The sequence below is a fragment of the Musca vetustissima genome, unplaced genomic scaffold (genome assembly GCF_032173495.1).
Source record: "Musca vetustissima isolate MV318-11 ecotype Yass unplaced genomic scaffold, APGP_CSIRO_Mvet_v1 utg12664, whole genome shotgun sequence".
NCBI classification, from domain to species: domain Eukaryota; kingdom Metazoa; phylum Arthropoda; class Insecta; order Diptera; family Muscidae; genus Musca; species Musca vetustissima.
In genome coordinates, this window is record NW_026885900.1 from 222583 (window position 1) to 243818 (window position 21236).

At 33.4% G+C, this 21236-nt stretch overlaps 1 protein-coding gene across 1 annotated transcript in view; it reads right to left on the reverse strand.

Annotated features, from left to right (window-relative positions):
* Positions 1-2005: 2005 nt before the first annotated feature.
* The window catches only part of LOC133333214 (uncharacterized protein DDB_G0271670), a 39695-nt gene continuing 20464 nt past the window's right edge, over positions 2006-21236 (reverse strand). The window contains exons 2-5 of the mRNA XM_061541542.1: positions 8270-8384; positions 5860-5960; positions 5640-5739; positions 2006-3237 (exon numbers count right to left, since the gene is read on the reverse strand). Of these exons, the coding sequence (XP_061397526.1) occupies positions 2113-3237; positions 5640-5739; positions 5860-5960; positions 8270-8275 (1332 nt within the window). The 5' untranslated portion in view covers positions 8276-8384 and the 3' untranslated portion in view covers positions 2006-2112. The remainder of the gene's footprint in view (positions 3238-5639; positions 5740-5859; positions 5961-8269; positions 8385-21236) is intronic.

Below are 21236 nucleotides of genomic sequence, written 5' to 3' on the forward strand. Positions count from 1 at the left end.
ATTTTGTGTAATCTTCACGTGTTGATGCTGAGGTTGGTTATTAGAATGTTAGGGGCTTTAGATTCATTTCAGCTGTAGGGGACTTTAAGTTGATTTTTATAAATATCCAAAACACAGTACCAAAAAAATTTCCTCCGCTACGATATAAATCCGAGCAATATACTGTTTACTGTTTAACTTAAGCAAAATTTACATAGAAAGGAACTAGGTAAATGCGAGAGGAAAAATGATCGAGGCGAAGATCCGTTCCTATTACAAACCGTTTGTCGAACAGTTCGTTTGTTCCGAAATCACACAACTCTAATGTAGGCCGCACGACTCGATAATAAGAAGGAAGTATCTTAATTTAGTTTAATTTCGAGAACTTCTTATCCATATTTCACAATACCCGTCTACAACTAACATAAAATTTATCTGTCTATATAGACCCGTAATTACATAAAAATAGTTGATTTCAGAAGGTTATTTCGTTTCTCATGATTTCTAACCTAACCTCTTTTTGTGTATGATTCTTTTTTTCTAAGTTTTCTTAAGTTGCTTATTATTATCACTTATTTCTGATAATGTTGGCGTTTTTGTTGTTATTGCTATCTTGGCAACTTACAAACAATGCAATTATTTAAGTGTCATTCAAGAGGATGGCTGGCTGTTGGATACATCCCACCCATTATTCTCTATAAATCGCTCTAGGAAAAGAAAAAAAAACTGTTTATTAATTAAGTTATCATCTTTGAGAAAATACCAAGCAGACTGACAGACAGACAAACAAAGAATTATTGTGGTGACAATAACAGCAGCAGCAGCAACAGTCACAGCCAACCAGGAATTCCATTTTCTTCCCAGCAGCTTGCCAGAAGAGACCCTGGTGATTTGGTTTTGTTTCATGGCTGGCAAGATTTTTCTGCTGTGGAAGAAAAAGACGAGATTGGCTGTCAGCCATAAACAATTGCTTTGCTTTGCATTGTGGTGGAAATTCTTGTTCCTCCCTCTTGGTGAGGGAGACTGTTTACCGTAGTTGTTGTTGTGGAAAGGATGTTTAAGGAATAGGATTTCTTCTGTTTTACCAAATCATAGACATTAATCAAGCTTTAGCTTTGCAAGAGTTTTATTTTTATAAATAATTTTGGTATAAAGAGTAGGGATTTCCTTAAATATTGAGCATTTTCTCATACAAAATGTTTTGTTTTTGTTGTTATTTTCTTTTGTTATTTTTGTTGTTGTTTTTCTTTAAAAAGGAAACCTTTTTGTTTCTTCCTTATGGCTTATTTAGGCTTTAACTTAGTTTAGCTTAATTTACGTTGCTTATTTTTTTAGTTTCATTAATTTAATACTACTTGACTAAATGCTAAAAAAGAGAGGTTAAAAACTGAAAGAGAGAGAGAGAAAATAAACATAAGAGAATAGAGCAGTTTGCTTTTCTTTTGCTTGAAATAAAAGTGAGAGCAAGAGATAGCTGTTAGTGATAGAAGAAATTGTTGTTGTTATTGTTAATAAAGAAGGACTGTTGTTGCAGAGTTGTAGTTGTTGTTCCATTTCTAGGGATTGTTGTTGTTGCATTGTTGTAGTTTGTAAAGAGATATGTTGAAATTGTCAGTTATTTAGTTTTTCCTTTTTATTTGGTTGATTATATGCATATGTTTTTGTTTCTGTTGTTGTATAAGATTTATTTATGTTTTTTCTTTCATATATATATAAATATTATTTATGTTAACACATTCCAATTTTTATTGATTTCATTTAGAATTAGAGGTTGGTTTATCATGATTTTTTCTTTAAATTTAATTTAGGTTTGTTTTTTTCTGGAATTTTTTTGTTTGTTTTCTTTTTTTAATTGTATCACATTTTAATATGTTTTAATGTTGTTGTTGTTTTTGTTGTATTTTCAATTTGTGCACTTTTTCTTCGTCTTCTTCGCTTTTGCTTTCTCTTTCTTTCTCAATCTCTATCTTTAATACCCAACACTCTCCTGAACCCCGACAATGGCTTTAGCCCACTGCTATTATTAATTCCCGTTAGAGCCGTCGCTGATGACGACGACGACGATGCGGATGCCGACAACGAATAGGCATTTTGATATGTGACGGGAAAATCTGTCGGGGCCAGGAGTAAACCTCACGTCCGTACAAATTTATACACTATGAGAAAGACCATAAAAGAGATTGCCACTAATATCACGGCGGTTACCACTTTGGCGCAGGTATTTAAACCGGATTCATTGGGATTGAGGGGACGCGAACTCATTCGTGTTGCCGAGCGTCGACGTTTGGAAGCCAAACCGCGTGCCAGCGCCGGAAACGCCAGTGACTGCGTAAAGGTTAGTTTGTGTATCGACTCACTTAACGAATACGGACCGACAGAACCGCGAGCGGCAGCACGCAGCAAGGCATACTCCAGATCGAGGGCATCGAAAAGCGAGTAACGCGTAATGGTCGATGATCGGCGTCGTTCGTGACGTGAGTCACGTTCTCGATCGGATTGCGGCTGTAGCCACGGATCGGAGACTCGCTGCTGGGCCCCCGCACCGGCGGCAGCAGCCAACGCTGCTGCAGCAGCGGAGGAGGATACTCCCCCGCCTAGGCTTACCGCGGCCACGGAGGTTAGCGACGATGTCGTCGATGACGAGGCAGAACAGAGGCGCAAATTCGTTGCGAGACCATTGTCATGAAACTCAGTCGCATCCTCAATGGATGTTTGATCCGGTGACGTCTGGGCCCGCTCCAGGGCCGCCGCATGTTTCATGCGCAACGCAAACAGCCTCGCATGATCGGGATGCAGCAGAGCACTGGATTTGCGGCGATAATTTGGGGCACCCACACTGATGCTGGCCCTGGCGCCCATCCGGTTGCCTCGCAACGACGGATTGGGCGATCCTTGTGTGGGCGTGGTGGCAGGTGAGACATTGCAGGAACTTATCGTATCGGCCGAGGGATTGGCCATACCAATCAGACTTGCCCCCGGTGGCGGAGGCAGGGCATTGGGTGAGGGTGATGCCTGAACCGAATCGATGCCTGAGTCGCCAGCATGCAAGGTATCACAGTAGAGTGAATTGCGACGTTCTCCCGTATTCAGAGTCAAATGATTGCCGGTGCTGCTGTTGCCCGATGTGCTGGTCAGTAGAGTGGTGTTGCCACTGGTGGTGCTGCTGCTGTTGCCTCCCCCACTGCTACTGCTCGTGCTAGTCTCAGCAATGGCAGGGAATATAAACGACTGGCCATCAGCTTCGCCTCGTGGCGAGTCCTAGAAATATAACAGGAAATGGCAAAGATTTAATGACAAAATACTAACAACAACAACAGCAAAACAATGGCAGTTTGCAATTAGTAGTAGAGAGTAAAAAAGAGATGGGGAGGGAGGGAGTACAACAAAAATTAAGTGCTTAACGATCTGAAAGTAGTCACTAGAAGAAAACTGGTTCAAAGGGGGGAAACAGTCATTGCCATGGTGTAATAAGTGTACTGAAATTGAGAGGGGTGAAGGGAGCGATTTTTGTGATGATTCGGTAAAGGTGTTAAGAAAAAAATTAAACTTTACAAAATTTATTTTTAATATATACAAAATGTGAGTGAGAGGAAAAAATATACACTGAGTAGTAGAAAATGGGCAAAAAGGATACGAGCATAAAAGGGGTCCTTTGTAGTGTTTAATTAAACGGGGGGATTTTTTTTGTTAAACAACTTTCAATTTGCCATTTCATGAAAATACTATACAAATTGAAAGGTCCGTGTTGCAGGAACTATTTTTGGGGGGATATATTTTTGTAAAAAAATACTAATTTTATTTATTTATTTATAAAAGTAATGTTAAGAATAAAACATGCAAGCTTTGAGGAGAAGAAAAAAAATTTAAGTTTTGAGTTAAAAAATATTTTATATGATGTTCATTGAGTTGAACGCATACCCTTTGACCTTCAGGACCGCTGTTACGACGCAACTGTAAAAAACCTTCCTGTCTTAGCAGCGGCTTTAAAACCCAACATACAAGCACGCACGCATACACCCACACGCGGCACATTAAAGCGCGTAAGATTTTCGTTTTCGTTTTTTGTTTTTTTTTTGTTCATTACATTTGTGAATGTTTGTTTTTGTTATTATTGTTTGTTTTTTGTTTTTTTTTACAAGGAATCCATTTAAAGCGTCCTCACATTGACACAGACACGTACAAGTAGGTGAGAGAGAAAATTGTAGAGAGGGAGAAATACGAGATAAGATATATGTATGGTAATGTGAGACGAGGCGAGTGATAATCAACACAATACAAAAGAACCAAAAAAAAAAAAATAACACAAAATGGGTAAATCTGCAACATATATGTTTGATATGGCTTCAGGGATGGAAAAAGTCTGTAGAATTATAGAATTTGCTATAATTAACGTTCTAACATGTTGGGCGCCATTTTAGTAATGCCAGGATTTTATTTAGATTTGTCAGAAATATCATCGATGATGAGAGTAAATTAATAGGTCTATCATTCACATCCTTGATATTTTAGGCACGGATATATTCCGAATCATATCAACACATCTACCAACATAAAAAACTACATTGATATCACAAGTTATAGAAGGCTATTTGATCTTCTTAGAGATCATTTCAATGAGAAAATAGAAATCCTATTTCTTTTATATAACAATACGTTGGGCGCCATTTTTAGAAATGTCTTTATGAAAGCTATCTATGTAATAATTCTGCAAATAATAGCCCTACTAAGATAACTTTACAGTAGAGTAATAGAAAATCTGTTTCTGTCATAGAAAATTACGTTGGGCGCCATTTTTTAAAAACTTATTATAAACGCTATCTAACATTAAAAACTGCAATAGATGCTGCAATTATTAAGATTTATTAAGATCTAAAAATCTTCGAAGTTGAATGCCTACTTCAGCCATGTCGGAGTAGTACCAAGGGTTCTAGTTAATTTATGTTTTATGATCCTATGTCAGCATTTTAATAACAATGACACTCCCTTATTTCCTTTCCTAATTTAATAACTAGTCTTGTGTAGAGTTATGTTGGGCGCCAAATATTGAGATTTTTCATCTAAAAAGTGTCGATAAAAAAATGGACGGTTTTGTTATGTTAAATTAAATAACCATAACATTTTATTAAAAAAATTAATAATATAAAATTTGAACCTCAGGTTGGGTGCCAAAAATACCTATTGATTTCAAAAGTTTCAAATAGCTCCCACTTTAGGCCCCAATTACAGAATTCTGATTTCTCCCAGATACACTTTCTACAGATCTTTTGAATAATATTCCGTAGTCCTCCCTATCCATTACGAGTGTTCAATTCCATTGTTCCATACCTGGTTGAATGTAAAACAGCCACTGATGGTTTGACTATATAAAATGTCATAATGTGTGAGCGTAAAAAGGATGTTCGATAAACAAACGAAAATATAATTAAAAAACAAAAGAACAATTATTTGTCGTATATTTTCAGATAATAAAAAAAGAAATTTCAAAGCATTAATTTTCAACGCTGTCTTTAGCTTTTTTTGTTTTTCATTTCTTATCAACACAATAAAAATCTAAGCTTTACATATAACCTCAACAAAAAAAGGTCAGGTCACATTTTGTTGACTGTATGTGTGTGTGTGATTGTGTCTGTGTGTTTGTTTATTTCACATTTTATACCTACCTGACTTGGCCAAACTTGTAGTAATGGTAATGAACATGTGGGTTTGTTGTTGAGTGAAGTGGAGCCACCATTGCCCAGCGATGTTTTATTTTTACTGCCGCCAACGCCACCACCACCACCACCTTCGCTATCCGCACCACCATCATGCGAGGGAGCACTCTGGGCCAGACTTGTATAGTGCAAATGATTAAAGCGCTGGACATCATTCGAGGAGCTCTTGGCTCGTGTTGGACTCTCGTATCCGGTTGAATCTTCGGATGAAGTGGTTTTTGGCGAACGCCAAAATCGTTTCAGACGCAGTTCGCGTCTTTTTTCTTGTTTCTATGCGGGAAAGGTTGCGGAACAAAAAGAACAAAAGAAATGACAAATGATAAGACAATGATGACCAGGAAGAAAAGAAAACAAAACTTGGTTACAAATCTTTTGTTAAAATATTCAAGGTATATAACTTGTATGTAATCTTTCAAAAAAGAACAATGTCATCCTTTTGTAAGAATGTTAAAAGGATAAGAATTCCTGTTTGTAAAAATATCTTACAAGAACAATAATAATTTATTCATATTACAAGGTTCGTCTTGTCTACCATTGACTCTAGGCCTCTTAGCCCCTTTTGTTAGTTGAAGATTACAACTTACTTTGAACTTATGAGCCTTGACTTGTTGTAAAATCATAAGTTGTGATGGACTTTCGTCCCACACCATGTAATTATGTATGTAGAAATATTTCAGAAAGCAACAGGAGATTCCGATTATGTTGTACCCCACCACACTACAATATGTTCCATAAATGTTACAGCACTTGTGGTCAATTGTTGACTAGTTGTATGTCAACCATGACAATCGAAAGAATTTCTTCTTCTTCAGCAAAGTTTCGGAATGTTGACAGAAGAGTTATGGGAATTTAACAAAAAGTTCCAATGACCATATTTTAATAGGCAAGAAGTTATATTTAAGAGGTTAATTTAAGAAATGGTCGTCAGCAGATATTTATGTCAAAATTCGAAAAAACTGAACCATTTTCGGGGTGAGAAAAAGTCCAGATCATGGTGCAAAAATTGTAATGTGAAGAATTAAATCCAAACACTTCGTTTTAAAAATACAGACAGACGGACGCTATTGACCCCGGAGCATTCCCCAGTGGTTAGTTATTAGTCTCAGCTCTTGCAGAATTAAACGCTGGGATGATATTTTCGTCGAACGAGGCCAATTTTGAAGCAATGCACTACAAAAATAGTATCCAAGATATGAAAGGTCGCTATTATCTGAATAATGGGGAATTTAAATGTCAATTAATCCTCCAATTCACGCAATCTCCATTTAACCGCGACACTAAGTCGCGGATTATTATTTATCATTTTAGTATCGAGTTGTGACCATAATATCCCAGCTTGTAAAAGTTGTTGTTAAACAACTTTCCAATAATATTCTGCTGTTACCAATAACAAATCATTATATCCTGATGCATTTCCTTCTGATTTTGTTTTTTTTTTTCAAAGCAACCCTAACAACAAAAATCCCATTATCCTTTTTCTCCATTTTTTTTAGGTCCTTTCAACAAAACAACTTCAGTCAATTTAATTCGAGTTTTTTGCTGTTCCACTTTGAATGCAATGTTCCCTCCTCCGCCTCCTGGTCCGCCCACCGGCAACACTTCATGTGCTACAAACAGAACATAACTTTTTTCCTTTTTTCTGTTGTGTGTGGCACACAAATCGAGAACAATTGCTGCTTTTGCTCCACTAATGATGGCGGAGAATTCGTTTTTTTCTGCAAAACTGCAAGGACAAGAATTATTTGTTTTGGGGGAGAGGGAGGTAGGAGGAACGATGCACGGTGGTAACATATGAAAGTACACACACATATTGTAAAATAAAATATTGTAAAAAATCCAAAACTCTGGGCGTTTTTTCTTGTTCTTGTTCGAATGCAACAGCTGGCAACATTGAGCTAAATTGGACTTGCCAACAACAACATATTGGTCCGAACTGTTCAGTCGTTCGCTCGATTGCATGCTATGCTGTTTTCCTATGTTCGTCGTTGCTGAGTTTGGCGCCATCAATAATAGATTTCTGTTGGAATGTTGAAAACAACGACAAGCTGCAGACTTGCCACAAAAACAAAGCAACAACAACAGCAACAAAAAACTATAAATCGGACAGCAACCACTTTTGCGTTTTTTGTTGTTGTTGTGGCCGTTGTTGAAATAAACAATGGGTAGCGGTTATGTTGAGGTATAACTATTTTGATGGGTTCTTCAAATAAAAAAAAAAAAATTGACTGATATACAGACCAATACACAGCTTTGCCATTGGCAGATGATATAAAGCTGCTGGGATTTTAATATTGAATTGGATGGTGACTGGTCATCGATGGGGAAAAAATATCTTGGAAATATCATTTGCTTTAATTGCTTCGATTTCAAAATATGATTTAAAATATTTTTTCTTGATATGGTTCTTTCTATATTCGTTTTAAATGTTCTTTAATCGTCAGGAATTGTTGTTTATCCATTTCAAATTAATAAAATATTTTGTTTAAATCCGCCACTGGCATTTTCCTTCAATTGCATATGTGGTTGAAACATGTTGCAATAATACCTTCTCTCTCTGACTGAAAGTCTATCATTCTTACCTGCATATTTAAAAATCAAATCCTTCTTTTTATTGTGGTTTTTCATCCCCAGTCTCTCTGTTTTATTTCCCGGTTGGCTATCAATTGGAAATGGGGAGCGCATACAAATATTTGACTGTAATTATAGAAGAGAAATTAATGGATTTTTTTGTGCGAGGAGGATATGTAAAAATAACAAAAACAACATCAGCGACAACCACAACAACAACACAAATGATAAATACAGTATATGAAACATAATTAATGTGTGTGAATATGTGCGTGTGTGTTAGTTTGACTTTTAATTACACATCATCGAGTCTCAAATGTAATGTTTATTTTACGCCGTTTGTTTTTCTTTATTTCTCTACGTACAATTGTATTTACATAAATAATGTGGGAAATGAGTGAATGGCCTGGCCTCAAAGACGACATGTATAATAATGTTGTCAATCGTTACATGTGTATGTTTAAACATTGAAATATTTAATAAAAATTCGATTTTAATAAGGAACATATGAAAAATATTTAAGAAGTCTAAAAATTAATTGAATATTTATATTCTAATATATATAAATATTGAATTAATTTGTAGACTTTTTAACTATTTATTAGAGTGCTGGACATAATCCAAATTGCATACATATATTAGAAGACTCTTGTAGCGAGACGAGCTATTTTTGGCTAGACCCTGACTCGATCTTAATAGTTAAGCCGAAAGAATTAAATTCTATGTCATCTGTCTCTTAAATTCACGATAGAGATTCCAATATTTATGATTGAACTTTAAAACAGGATGTATTGGTCCATGTTTTAGTAGAGCTTCCATAATAAGTTTCCGTCATATTTTCAGTATAAGTTGTAAACTCATTTTTCAGCAGAAGAGGCTTAATTTGGCGATTTGGGTCCTTGATGGGTTAAGAACTTCTTTAAAGAAAATAGCCAGTAGCCGAAGTGGATGTAATTTGGCATTTTTCTGTGTGGTAAAAGCACTTCTCCACAGACAACTCTAAAAATAGGTCAAGGTTTTTACATGGCCTCGATGTAATTTTGATGTCCAATTTTTTTCCGAATTAGGAACGTTATTCTGCAAAAGTTTTCGATTCTGATGCCCAATTCGTACGGAAATCAGAACAAAAATTGTGTAAAGGTGTCCACGAATTCGAAAAGTTTTATCAAAAAAAAATCGAAAGGAACATTCGAGTTTCTTTGCGAATTCTAAACAAATTATTCGTAAAGAAACTACGGTGAAATAAAGGGAAATTTTAAGGGAACTTTCTATTTTCTGCACAACTTCGGACAAAACTCTAAAGGGACATCGGCGATACTTCCAAGAAGAGACTGTGGGTATACTTCCATGAAGAGACTTCAGTGAGATTTCCAAGAAGTGACTTCGGCGATACTTCCAGGGGTGATTTCAGGAAGTGACTACGGCGATACTTTATATATAGACTCAATATAAAAATCCCGACATTTTCATATAATAAAGATTTTAGTCAAATATTCTGACCATATATAGTTTGATCAGCTCAACAGGTTTGATTATATTTTACAACCATAATTTTCTCTAATTTTTTAATAAAGTTAATCACTATTACACTTTTCCATCATAATACGTAATTATACACCGAAAAATCTCTTTCTTTCTAATACCTTTTTGGCTAACAAAATCTAACATTAATTTTTCTTTCTTAAAATAGCGTCAGAGGCAATTAATAATGAAGTAGACTTGTAGACATAACATTTCATTTGTTTGGGTTTTTTCCTTCCCTCTTCCTTTTCTCAAGTTGTTGAGTTTCTTTTTGTCAGATTTCAAATTAAAAGAAAAAGAAAATCTTTCTCCCCCATCTTTTGGTAATAACAATGGCCTGTTTAAGGATATTTAGGCAGGTTGAAGGGACAAAGGCGACGGCGACGACGACGACGGTTTTTGTGAGTTAGAATGTCATTCATTGTTGAGTTGAGAATGGTTTTTATAGTTCTTTGGGCATTGATAAAATAAATGCGATAATATATCCTATATACAGGTTTTATATGTAATATATATTTTTCAAAGGACCTATGTGTATGTGTTTGGGAGTATGTGGTTGAGTAGGATTTTTTATTAAACAATAACACGCAAAACTTGACTGGCTTTCGTTGTTTGCTAAATATCGTTTGTGTGTGTGTGTGATTGTGATTTTGATTTTTTTCGGACAGCCCATTTTGCTACCACACAAAAACTGTCCTTGGTATTTCGTTCGTTCAATTGTTCATTTTAAAGTTATGTTTACAAGGCAATTATTATTGTTGTTGTATATAGAGGGAAGAGGGGAGCTGGTGGTGGTCACTGTAAATTATAGTTGGAGCCGAAAAGACCCACCTTCTTATCGCTAGAAATTTAATTACAAGGAAACCAATTAAAAGTCAATGTTCCAAAAGTATGTCTTCGAAACGAAAAATACTTTAGAGTGCAGGCAACACACTCACACGCTAATTATCGACATTTTTTTTCATTATTACTTCTAATTACTAAAGTAAAATTTCGTTATAAAATAATAATAACAACAATTATCGACACATGTTTAAAACTTTAAAAGAAAATAATTAAAAAAGTCAATGAAATTAAAAAAAAATCTTAACACACGTTACAAAGTTATATATTCTGATTTAAAAACAAAAGTGTCATACTGTGACATGCCTTCATCTTCTTCTTACTTTTTGAATTATTTATTAATAAATATTGAAATAGACAACTAAAAGCTATTACCTTACATTTCGAACTAAAATCAACTCAACCCAAATCTACCAATTTTATTGGAATCTCTTTTCATTTTAGACCTCCTCAATTTTTATTCATTTGAATTGAAATTTTATTCATCCAAATTGTTGTACATTTTTCCGAAAATTATGCCTCCCAATTAATAGGGGGGTTTTGGCATTTTTGTGATATTTTACAAAAACAACCAACCGCTATGACCGATGGTAGTTTGATATTTTCCTTCAGACCTTTGGTATTTTTTGCAGTCCAATTAGTCCCAATAGCAAAGAAAACGATTCATCTGTATTTTCTTCTTTTGCTTGATTTTTTCTTTTGGAAAATGTTTTAAGTATAAATGAATGAATGGTTGGTTATGTCGGAAAATCAACAAATAAACAAATATAAATTGACACAGAATTGTGATTTATTGTTGTTTATATAGTGCACGAAATGTAAAGGTAAAGAGGAGCTGCAAATGACATTGCCTTTTTTTGAAATAAAAAATAAATAAAACTGAGAATTGAAATTGAGAATTAAATTCTTAAAAGTCAAGGATACTTTCAGAATTTTTAAAAATTTAAAGGAAATGTCATATACCATAAAAAAGATAAAATTTAATATAGGAATTGTGTGCTGAGTGAGGTGGAGGCTGATCTTTCGGAAATCCATAATAAAAGGCAGTCAAAGATTTATAAAGGACTCTGGAATTTAGTACATACCTTTAACTATGATGAATAATGTTTTATACGCAAATATTTTTTAGGAAATAGTACTAAGAGGTACAAAATATTTTGATCAGGACGATCCAAAATAACTTTTTTCAAACCCCCGCATCGGAAATAATTTTAATTAGTTCCTTGCAAAAATAATAATAATAAAATAGATTCGTGTTGAGAGGGGCCTTATACACGAACATAGGAATTTTTCCTATTGTCGTAAAAAATATAGATTGACCTTAGATATTTCAGATAAAATGGACCAAAAATTTAAATAGGTTCGTTGCTGAGAAAGTCTCGCACACACAAGAATTTTTGACATACGATTTTTTTCGATTATCTCACAAATTATAGTTTGACCTTAGAAAATTCCAAGGGTCTACCGTGAATTTTTTTATTTTTTTTTTAAATATGTTCAGGGATGTGGATGTTCAGGGATTGTGGATATGTTCGGATATGTGGGTTTTTTGAGATTATGGTTTCAAGGGTCTACCAAAGGCTTCGATTTTTTAATAATATGTTTTTAAGGGTCTACCGGTGCTGTGTATTTTTAAAAATATTTTTTCAATGGTCTACCGGTGACGTGTATTTTGGCGTGGATTTTTGAAAATATTTTTTCAAGTTTGTTGAGATGATTATAGCCAAAAATAATTTTGAACATAGGAATTTCTCCGATTTGAAGGTCTTCATAAAGGTAATATTTCGTGTGGGTACATGTTTTTGACGCAGCGCCCCCTATTTAAGCCTCCGACCAGTTTTAGGTCCGACCGGACATGTTACCTTATCTATTTTATTAAAAATAAAAAAAATATTGATCCTTACACAAATGTCGACAACTGTTTGTTTTAAGCGATTTAATTCACCCACGATTCGCATCGCATTATGATGACCATCAGCTGCGAAATAAAAAAAATATAAGTGAATTAATGTGGTAATTATAGCTGAGAACAAATTAAATTGACACTGTAATTGCTGATGTTGAGAGTGAGGAGTGAGTTTTATTGTTATTGTTGGAGTGTCACTGTTGTTGTTGTTTATTATTTTTTCCCTTGCATTGGCATTGTCATTGCACTGCAATGGTTTCGCATTGCCTTAAAACCTTGAATATCCTGAATGCATTTTATTGTTGTTGTTATTATTGGTCCTTTGTCAAACAAAACAAAAAACTGTCATTCAAAAATAATTGTCGTCCTGTACTGCTGGTGACGATGACGACGATGATGATGGTGGAGGTGTTGCTGCTGTTGTTGTTTTTGTAAGCTTTGATGATTATTGCTGTTGACATTCATTGTCAAGGCGTGTCATTTGAGGCAGCTATTTAATGTGATTACCCTTTGAGTATAGCTCGTGTGGGTATTGCCATCCCTCCCTGTGTACTTTTCGCCTCTTTTTTTTGTTTTGTTTTGCCAATGAAGGTCATTAAATGACAATCCGAAACGCGATAATGTAATGGAGAATACTTTTCAGAAGGATTTGCTCGTGCTGGGTTACTGCTAACTATTGGCAAAGCGAGCAAATGTGCATGCGAAATAGTTTATGTAACTGTTGCATTTAAGCGGTTTATATACCACCACACCCAGCCCAACCCGACCGACCCACCGACCGCTTAATAGCACACACTAAAATCCCTTGGCCTGCTCAATTTCACAAATGATTTTCACATTTAGGGTCTCTTCCTCCCACCCTTCCTCCCTCTAGCCACCCTGCGAGAAATTAACTGACAATGACAAAAATTAAAAATAAAAATAAAAGAAAATTGCCAACTAAGGTGCACCACTAAAAGTTCACCGTAATTTGGATGAAAGTCATTTAAATTGTTTCAAATAAATGTTGACAATGTTGTTTTCATTGTTGCTGTTGTTGTTGTGGTCCGTTCATGTTCTTTAATGTGGCAGCACCGTACAGCACACTCTGACACCGTGCCCAGGAATTAAGACATGTCGTGACCTTGGATTGGCAAAAAAACACAGCACAATAACACGAACCAAGCCGTGAACACCGCCCACCAACAGGAAAACGGCTGGCTCCGCAATTTGGATGATGGTGACACACCTTGTGTTGGTTCCACCATTTGCCAGGCCATACATTCAAATTGTAACAAATTAATGAGATTGTTAACAATACTGCTCCGCATAGCCCCTCCTAGGTGGAGGTGAGGAGGCAAAACGCGTTTTGTAAAACTCTTAGTAAGGGTAAGAAACACAACGCTGCTTGTCGTTGTTGTTTTTGTGGCTTTTGTAATTATTTCTTGAAATAATTTTCAACAAAATTGTCAATATTTCATTATTTTTGTGCAGCGGGGTGGTGTTTTCTCAACTTTGCAAGGTTTGCGAATAAAATTGAAGATTTTGTTACAATACCATTTTGCGTTAAGAAAAGCATAAAAATACAAAAGTTCAGGGTCATCAGGTGTTGCTTTTAGCACAACACAAATACTCACACACACACACACACACATGTATACATCAAGCGATAAATGTAAACAACCTCAATAACACCAACAACAAACAAATAATATTTTTATTCTTTTATAACTCTTTCGTCGTCTTAGGGAGGAGTTGTGGCTTAAGGAGGGGCGCTTTTCTCGCTGTCAGATTTTGTTGTTCTTGTTCAAGAACTTTGTACAAATCCTAGAAATAAAGTTTGACAGTAACTAATTAGAAACAGTTAGAAGCAGACGAGGTCTAACATTTGACAGACGCATTAAGGGCAGATGGTGAGAGCGGGTAAGGATGGGTGTATATACAGGATATGTTGAGTCATTTTTCAATTAGTAGAAGAAAAAATACTTAAAATGTCAAAAGTAAATTTTTCAGATTAGCTATTACTAATTTTAAATTGGGGAAAATATATGCTTAATTGTTTAAGGGTAGCTTTGTTATGGATTAGATGAAAGTTAGGATCTAAAATATACCGCAATGCTGGTCTCAGGTGTACTTGTCCACCTGAAGCTTTGAATATAAGGTTGTATAGGCTACAAATAGAAATTCACATTAAAGCTAGTATGGAATTTGAAAGGGACTTGGCATGAAAATTGTCAATTGTCAATTGCCAGCCTGCGAAAGAAAAACTCATTTTTGTAGCAAAATCCATTTTTTAACCTCCGTCTATATAGAATTATATATTGATTAAGTAATACTCCTATGTCTGTTCAATCAAACCGGGTTCTTAAAAAATATATTTTTTTATATTAACCACCATACGAGGTCTATATCGATCTTAAGAAGGGGACTGTGTCAAAACATGAACCTATATTGAAATATTTTCCGATTATGTTTTTTTACCCAATAAAATAACTCGATGTGAAAAACGAGAGCTACATCGGTTGGAAAATACACTTCAAAATAATTAAAACCTGTTGGATCTTTTATGGGGTATATGCCAAAACATGCAGTATCATTAAAATACATAATAGGCGTCGAAACCTTTATAAGAGAACGATGCCAAAATATTGGTGTAAACTGGACATTTTTTCAATAAAGTTTGTTAACCAAATAAGAACCCCAATTAAAAAAAAAATACCAATTTGATTTAAACACGTGCCTAGTATCATGAAAATACATAAAATGTGACGGAACATTGAGAAGGTTATGTCAAAATTATGTCAAATTACAGCTATTGTCAAAATATGAACCTTTGTAAAAATTTTTTTGCGATAAAGTTTTTCACATCCACTTCGGTAGGGAATAAGAAAGGAGGGCAGTAACTGCGGTCGGTTGGCTGCAGAATTAATATAACAATAAAAATATAATATATTGTATAAACTATGGTCACATTGATGGATATTAACCATTTCCCACGAAGTCAATTTTCATTGTGTTTGTGGCCCACAATTGTCCAATTTAAAAACGATACTGGCGTATGATTTATATCAAATACTCAATATTAATCATACATACCCATGAACATAAATTACATACTATGTTAGGAATATTAAGTGACCCTCACAATGTATTATTTTCAAAATAAACCAGTGCCCGCCCTCCAATTGTCACATTGGATACTTTATAACTTTCTCAAATACATTTCAAGTTCATTTTCAGCAAGCGTTGTCATGGCATGAGTGTGTGTGTGTGTCTAACTTAACACGAGTGTACTCACTTAAAGTTAAGTGGATTGCTAACACAACAATTCGATGCGTGACCGACCGACCCATTTATAAATGGGTATTATTTGGTTAGGCAATCATTTAACTTTTGTATTCCCCAAAGAAACGACAAGGGGGAAATCTTTTCTTGGTGGAGGCATCTTCATCTATTAAAGAAGACAATATCTCCTCCTTTTTGCTGATTCAAAACAAAAGTTGAAAGGAAAGTTTTTCCCCTAAAATGCAAAGTGTGGAAGCCCTAAGAAAATATTTTGAAATTTTTTACTCAGCCAAATTACATGTGATTCCACCAATACCATTAAAACCCCTTTGCCTTTTTTAAACAGTCTGTAAACTTTTTTTGAAAAAAGTTTCCTTTTTTCTTCTTTGTTGAAAACTTTAACAAAGTTGCTTGGTTTTGGCTTCACTTTTTGTTGATGAATTGCTGTGGAATATTTTCTGCTGATTTCCGGTTTCCTTTCGTTGTTTGTGGCCTTTGTCGTCGTTCATAGTCTGGGTCACGTTTATGCCATTAAATACAATAGCAACAATAAAAAGCAACAACAACAATGGGATAAATACAGCAACCACATATACAAAGAAGTAGACATTTTATGGGTGTGTACCCACAGCCCCCTACTACAAATCGCTTCTTTATGTCACATGTGACCACAACAGCAGGCCACGTTGCCCCCCATCACTCCTAAGTAAATTGAAATTTCTCATATTTTGAGATTAAAAGAACATATTCGGGACATATGTTATGGCTTAGCACTATTACTGCTGCAGTAAGCTTAAGGGTCTGTTTTACTGGTAATAAAGGCAGGAGAATATGTCAGCTATTCAGTTTCCATAATAAGTAGCGAGAATTAATTATTAAAACCTCAGAGATTAATGAACTTTTAATAGCGAGCCTACAAAAATGTCGCCTACCTTTAGAGTAGAGCGCCATTGATTTATTGCCTACCAACCTCCCTCATTCTCACTGGGAAAGAGACCAGCCAAAACAAACAGCAGAACACAAAGTAAATAACAGAAAACGAAAATCGAACGACCCAATAAACGTCCAATGAACCGAAGAACCAACACACACACTCAATTCGCTTTAATGTATGCCCAGATAGTTAACAGTCAGAAAGTGTCGTTTATTGGGGATTTCTTTCCCGTCCAAATTGGAATCTTTTTGAATTATTCAAGTCTTACAGGGACAACAATCAATGAATAACCAACCTGGATAAGTGGTAATTTTGTCCAGGTTGTTATTTTCTTCTTAATTGTATGGATGTGTCACTAATGTTTATTTTAATAACAAATATTCCAATACCTGATGTGTTTTATTACCTTATGCCAATGTTGCATAATAAATATTCTGATAGGAATTTGGTTTGTACTACTAAAGATGGAGGTAAGCTTCGAGGGTGAAAAGGCCTTCCATTATGAGAAATCTACTGAAATTACCCAAAATTGATCGAATTAATAAGTTTTTTACCTCTGACAAAACGGAACATAAAATTCCAGCTACATAGGTTGAAATAATCGGTTAGGCCCTAAACATATCGAAAATCTGATCTGATTTTTATATGTGGAATATGTTAAAACATTAACTTTTACTGAAATTCTTCCGTCATAATTTTTTTAGACATCAAAAACTCTGAAAGTCAAGATTTATATAGACATACATTATGACCTGAAATTTGGAATTTTCCAATTGGCCATTTCGAATTTGGTTTGTGTGTGAAAAATCTTTTGGCAGAATATATTAAAGTTTTATCATAGAAAATATATTAAACATCCAGTCCATTTCAGGTATTTTTATAGTCCTAGAAATTGCAGTAATTTACATTCTAAGTTTGTGAGGGTACAACATTTCTTTGGAAAATGTTTCAATTTGGGTCCTAAATTTGTCAAAGCTGGCTTCTCAACCTACATTCGATATGCTGAAAATCTTAGTCAAATTTTTCAACGTGAGTTTCTGTACATCGCTTTCTCAGAGGATAACAATATTACTGACACACAATCCCGAGCTAGTTTAAGTATTTTGAATACACACACCTAATGGAGGAGGTTTGAAAATTTTCGGTCCGACCGACGACTATGTTACCTCTTTCATTGACGACTATGTTACCTCTTTTCAGTCTTGAAATTGTCTGTGAGCAAAAATTAACATTTGGAGATTACTAGACCTCGGATTTTGCATATTTGCATATTTTTTAATAATGAAGATATCGAAATTCTGATTGGACACAAATTCGTTTCAAAGGATTTAGAATTATTTGAAGGGTTCATATTTTTTAATTTTTTGCATATTTGCATATTTTGCATATGCACGAGATATGCAAAAAATATGCAAAATATGCAAAAAATATGCAAAATATGCAAAAAATATGCAAAATATGCAAAATATATGCAAAATATGCAAAACAAAATATATGCAAAATATGCAAAAAATATGCAAAATATGCTAGGTCGATATGCAATAAGTATGCAAAATATATGCATAAAATATGCAAAATATAGGCCAAATATGCAAAAATATGCAAAATATATGCTAAAATATGCAAAAATATGCAAAAATATGCACAATATGCAAAATATGCAAACATATGCAAAATATGCAAACATATGCAAAAATATGCAAAATATATGCACAAATATGCAAAATATATGCAAAATATGCAAACATATGCAAAATATGCAAACATATGCAAAATATGCAAAAATATGCAAAATATGCAAAATATGCAAAAAATATGCAAAATATGCTAGGTCGATATGCAATAAATATGCAAAATATATGCATAAAATATGCAAAATATAGGCCAAATATGCAAAGATATGCTAAAATATGCAAAAATATGCAAAATATGCAAACATATGCAAAATATGCAAACATATGCAAAAATATGCAAAATATATGCACAATATGCAAAATATATGCAAAATATGCAAACATATGCAAAATATGCAAACATATGCAAAATATGCAAAAATATGCAAAATATGCAAACATATGCAAAATATGCAAAAATATGCAAAATATATGCACAATATGCAAAATATATGCAAAATATGCAAACATATGCAAAATATGCAAACATATGCAAAATATGCAAAAATATGCAAAATATATGCAAAATATGCAAAAAATATGCAAAATATATGCTAAAATATGCAAAAATATGCAAAATATGCAAAATATGCAAAAATATGCAAAATATGCAAACATATGCAAAAATATGCAAAATATATGCAAAAAAATATACACAGTGTGCTAGGTCGATATGCGAGAAATATGCAAAAAATATGAAAAATATTGGCAAAAATATGCAAAATATGAGCAACATATTTCACATATGCAATTATTTTAATCAAAAAAAAAAAGATTTTTCATGGTAGTTTTCGAATTTGTGTGCTTTCTTTATTTTTAACCTATAGAAATCTAATTTTGTATGTATGCGTTCCATGGTTCAACTGTTAGATTTTTGGGGCATTATGAAAAATTTGCTAAATATATGTATAAAACATGCAAACATATTTAACCGTTATATGGCGATATACTAAAACGTGGACCGATATATCCCATTTCCAATACCAAACATCCTAGGAGTAATAATAATATATGTGCAAAATTTCAAAGTTCTATCTTTAATAGTGCGACCTAGCATACCGTGCATATTTTTTGCATAATTTGCATATTTTTGCATATGTTTGCATATTTTTGCATATTTTGCATATGTTTTGCATATTTTGCATATGTTTTGCATATGTTTGCATATTTTGCATATTTTGCATATGTTTTGCATATGTTTGCATATTTTGCATATTTTTGCATATTTTGCATATGTTTGCATATTTTGCATATATTTTGCATATTTTTGCATATTTTGCATATATTTTGCATATTTTTGCATATTTTGCATATGTTTGCATATTTTGCATATTTTTGTATATTTTGCATATTTTTGCATATTTTGCATATGTTTGCATATTTTTGCATATTTTGCATATATTTTGCATATGTTTGCATATTTTGCATATTTTTGCATATTTTGCATATTTTTGCATATTTTGCATATGTTTTGCATATTTTGCATATTTTTCATATTTTTGCATATTTTGCATATTTTTGCATATTTTTGCATATTTTGCATATGTTTGCATATTTTGCATATATTTTGCATATATTTTGCATATTTTGCATATGTTTGCATATTTTGCATATGTTTGCATATTTTTGCATATTTTGCATATTTTGCATATGTTTGCATATTTTGCATATATTTTGCATATTTTTGCATATTTTGCATATGTTTGCATATTTTGCATATTTTTGCATATGTTTGCATATGTTTTGCATATTTTGCATATTTTTGCATATTTTGCATATTTTTGCATATTTTGCATATGTTTGCATATTTTGCATATTTTGCATATTTTTGCATATTTTGCATATTTTTCATATTTTTGCATATTTTGCATATCGACAATGCATATTTTGTATATTTTTTGCATATATTTAACGCATATCGACCTAGCATACCGTGCATATTTTTTGCATATTTTGCATATTTTTGCATATTTTGCATATTTTTTGCATATTTTGCATATTTTTTGCATATTTTGCATATTTTTTGCATATTTTGCATATTTTTTGCATATTTTGCATATTTTTTGCATATTTTGCATATTTTTTGCATATATTTTGCATATTTTTTGCATATATTTTGCATATTTTTTGCATATTTTTTGCATATTTTTGACATGACCCCAAATATCGATCAATTAAAGCATGAAACGCCTAAATACAAAATTTGAGTCCAATCGGATAAAGCATAAAAAATATGCAAAAATCCGAGGTCTAGAGATTACTAACTTCTCTATATAACAAATTACAAATCCGGACGTACGATGTTATATAGAAAATAATCCAATGTTTCAGATATCCCATAGAAAAAGGATCATATTCTACAGATCATGTATTGCGAATTTTCACCTTTTCACCGCCCCTTTTCTTAATCAAATACCTAAGTTGCGTATTAACAACATTAATTACTTCACAGTACGTATTCGTCGGTAAAAAAAAATTGAAAATGTATAGAACTTTGTGATAGATTTTTAGTAAAAAATATAAAAAATAACCTTGAGGATTGTTTTTTAAAAAGAAAAAAAAAACTTTAATATGGAATATAAATAAAATATAATATTCATATAAATTCATCACATTTGTTCTCGTAGGTTTCACTCAAACTCACTGACAGTGAAACATAAATTATCTGACTTTCATAATAAATAACCCGAAAAATACAAAAGCTTTTACAATAAATGCTTGGCCACAAGTTTCAAGATGGAAGCAAAAAAAAGACAACAAGAAATTTATTAAATAAAAGCATTTTCCTAATTTCCAGAATTTCACTTCACTTTTTTCTCAATAACAGAAAATCGGTC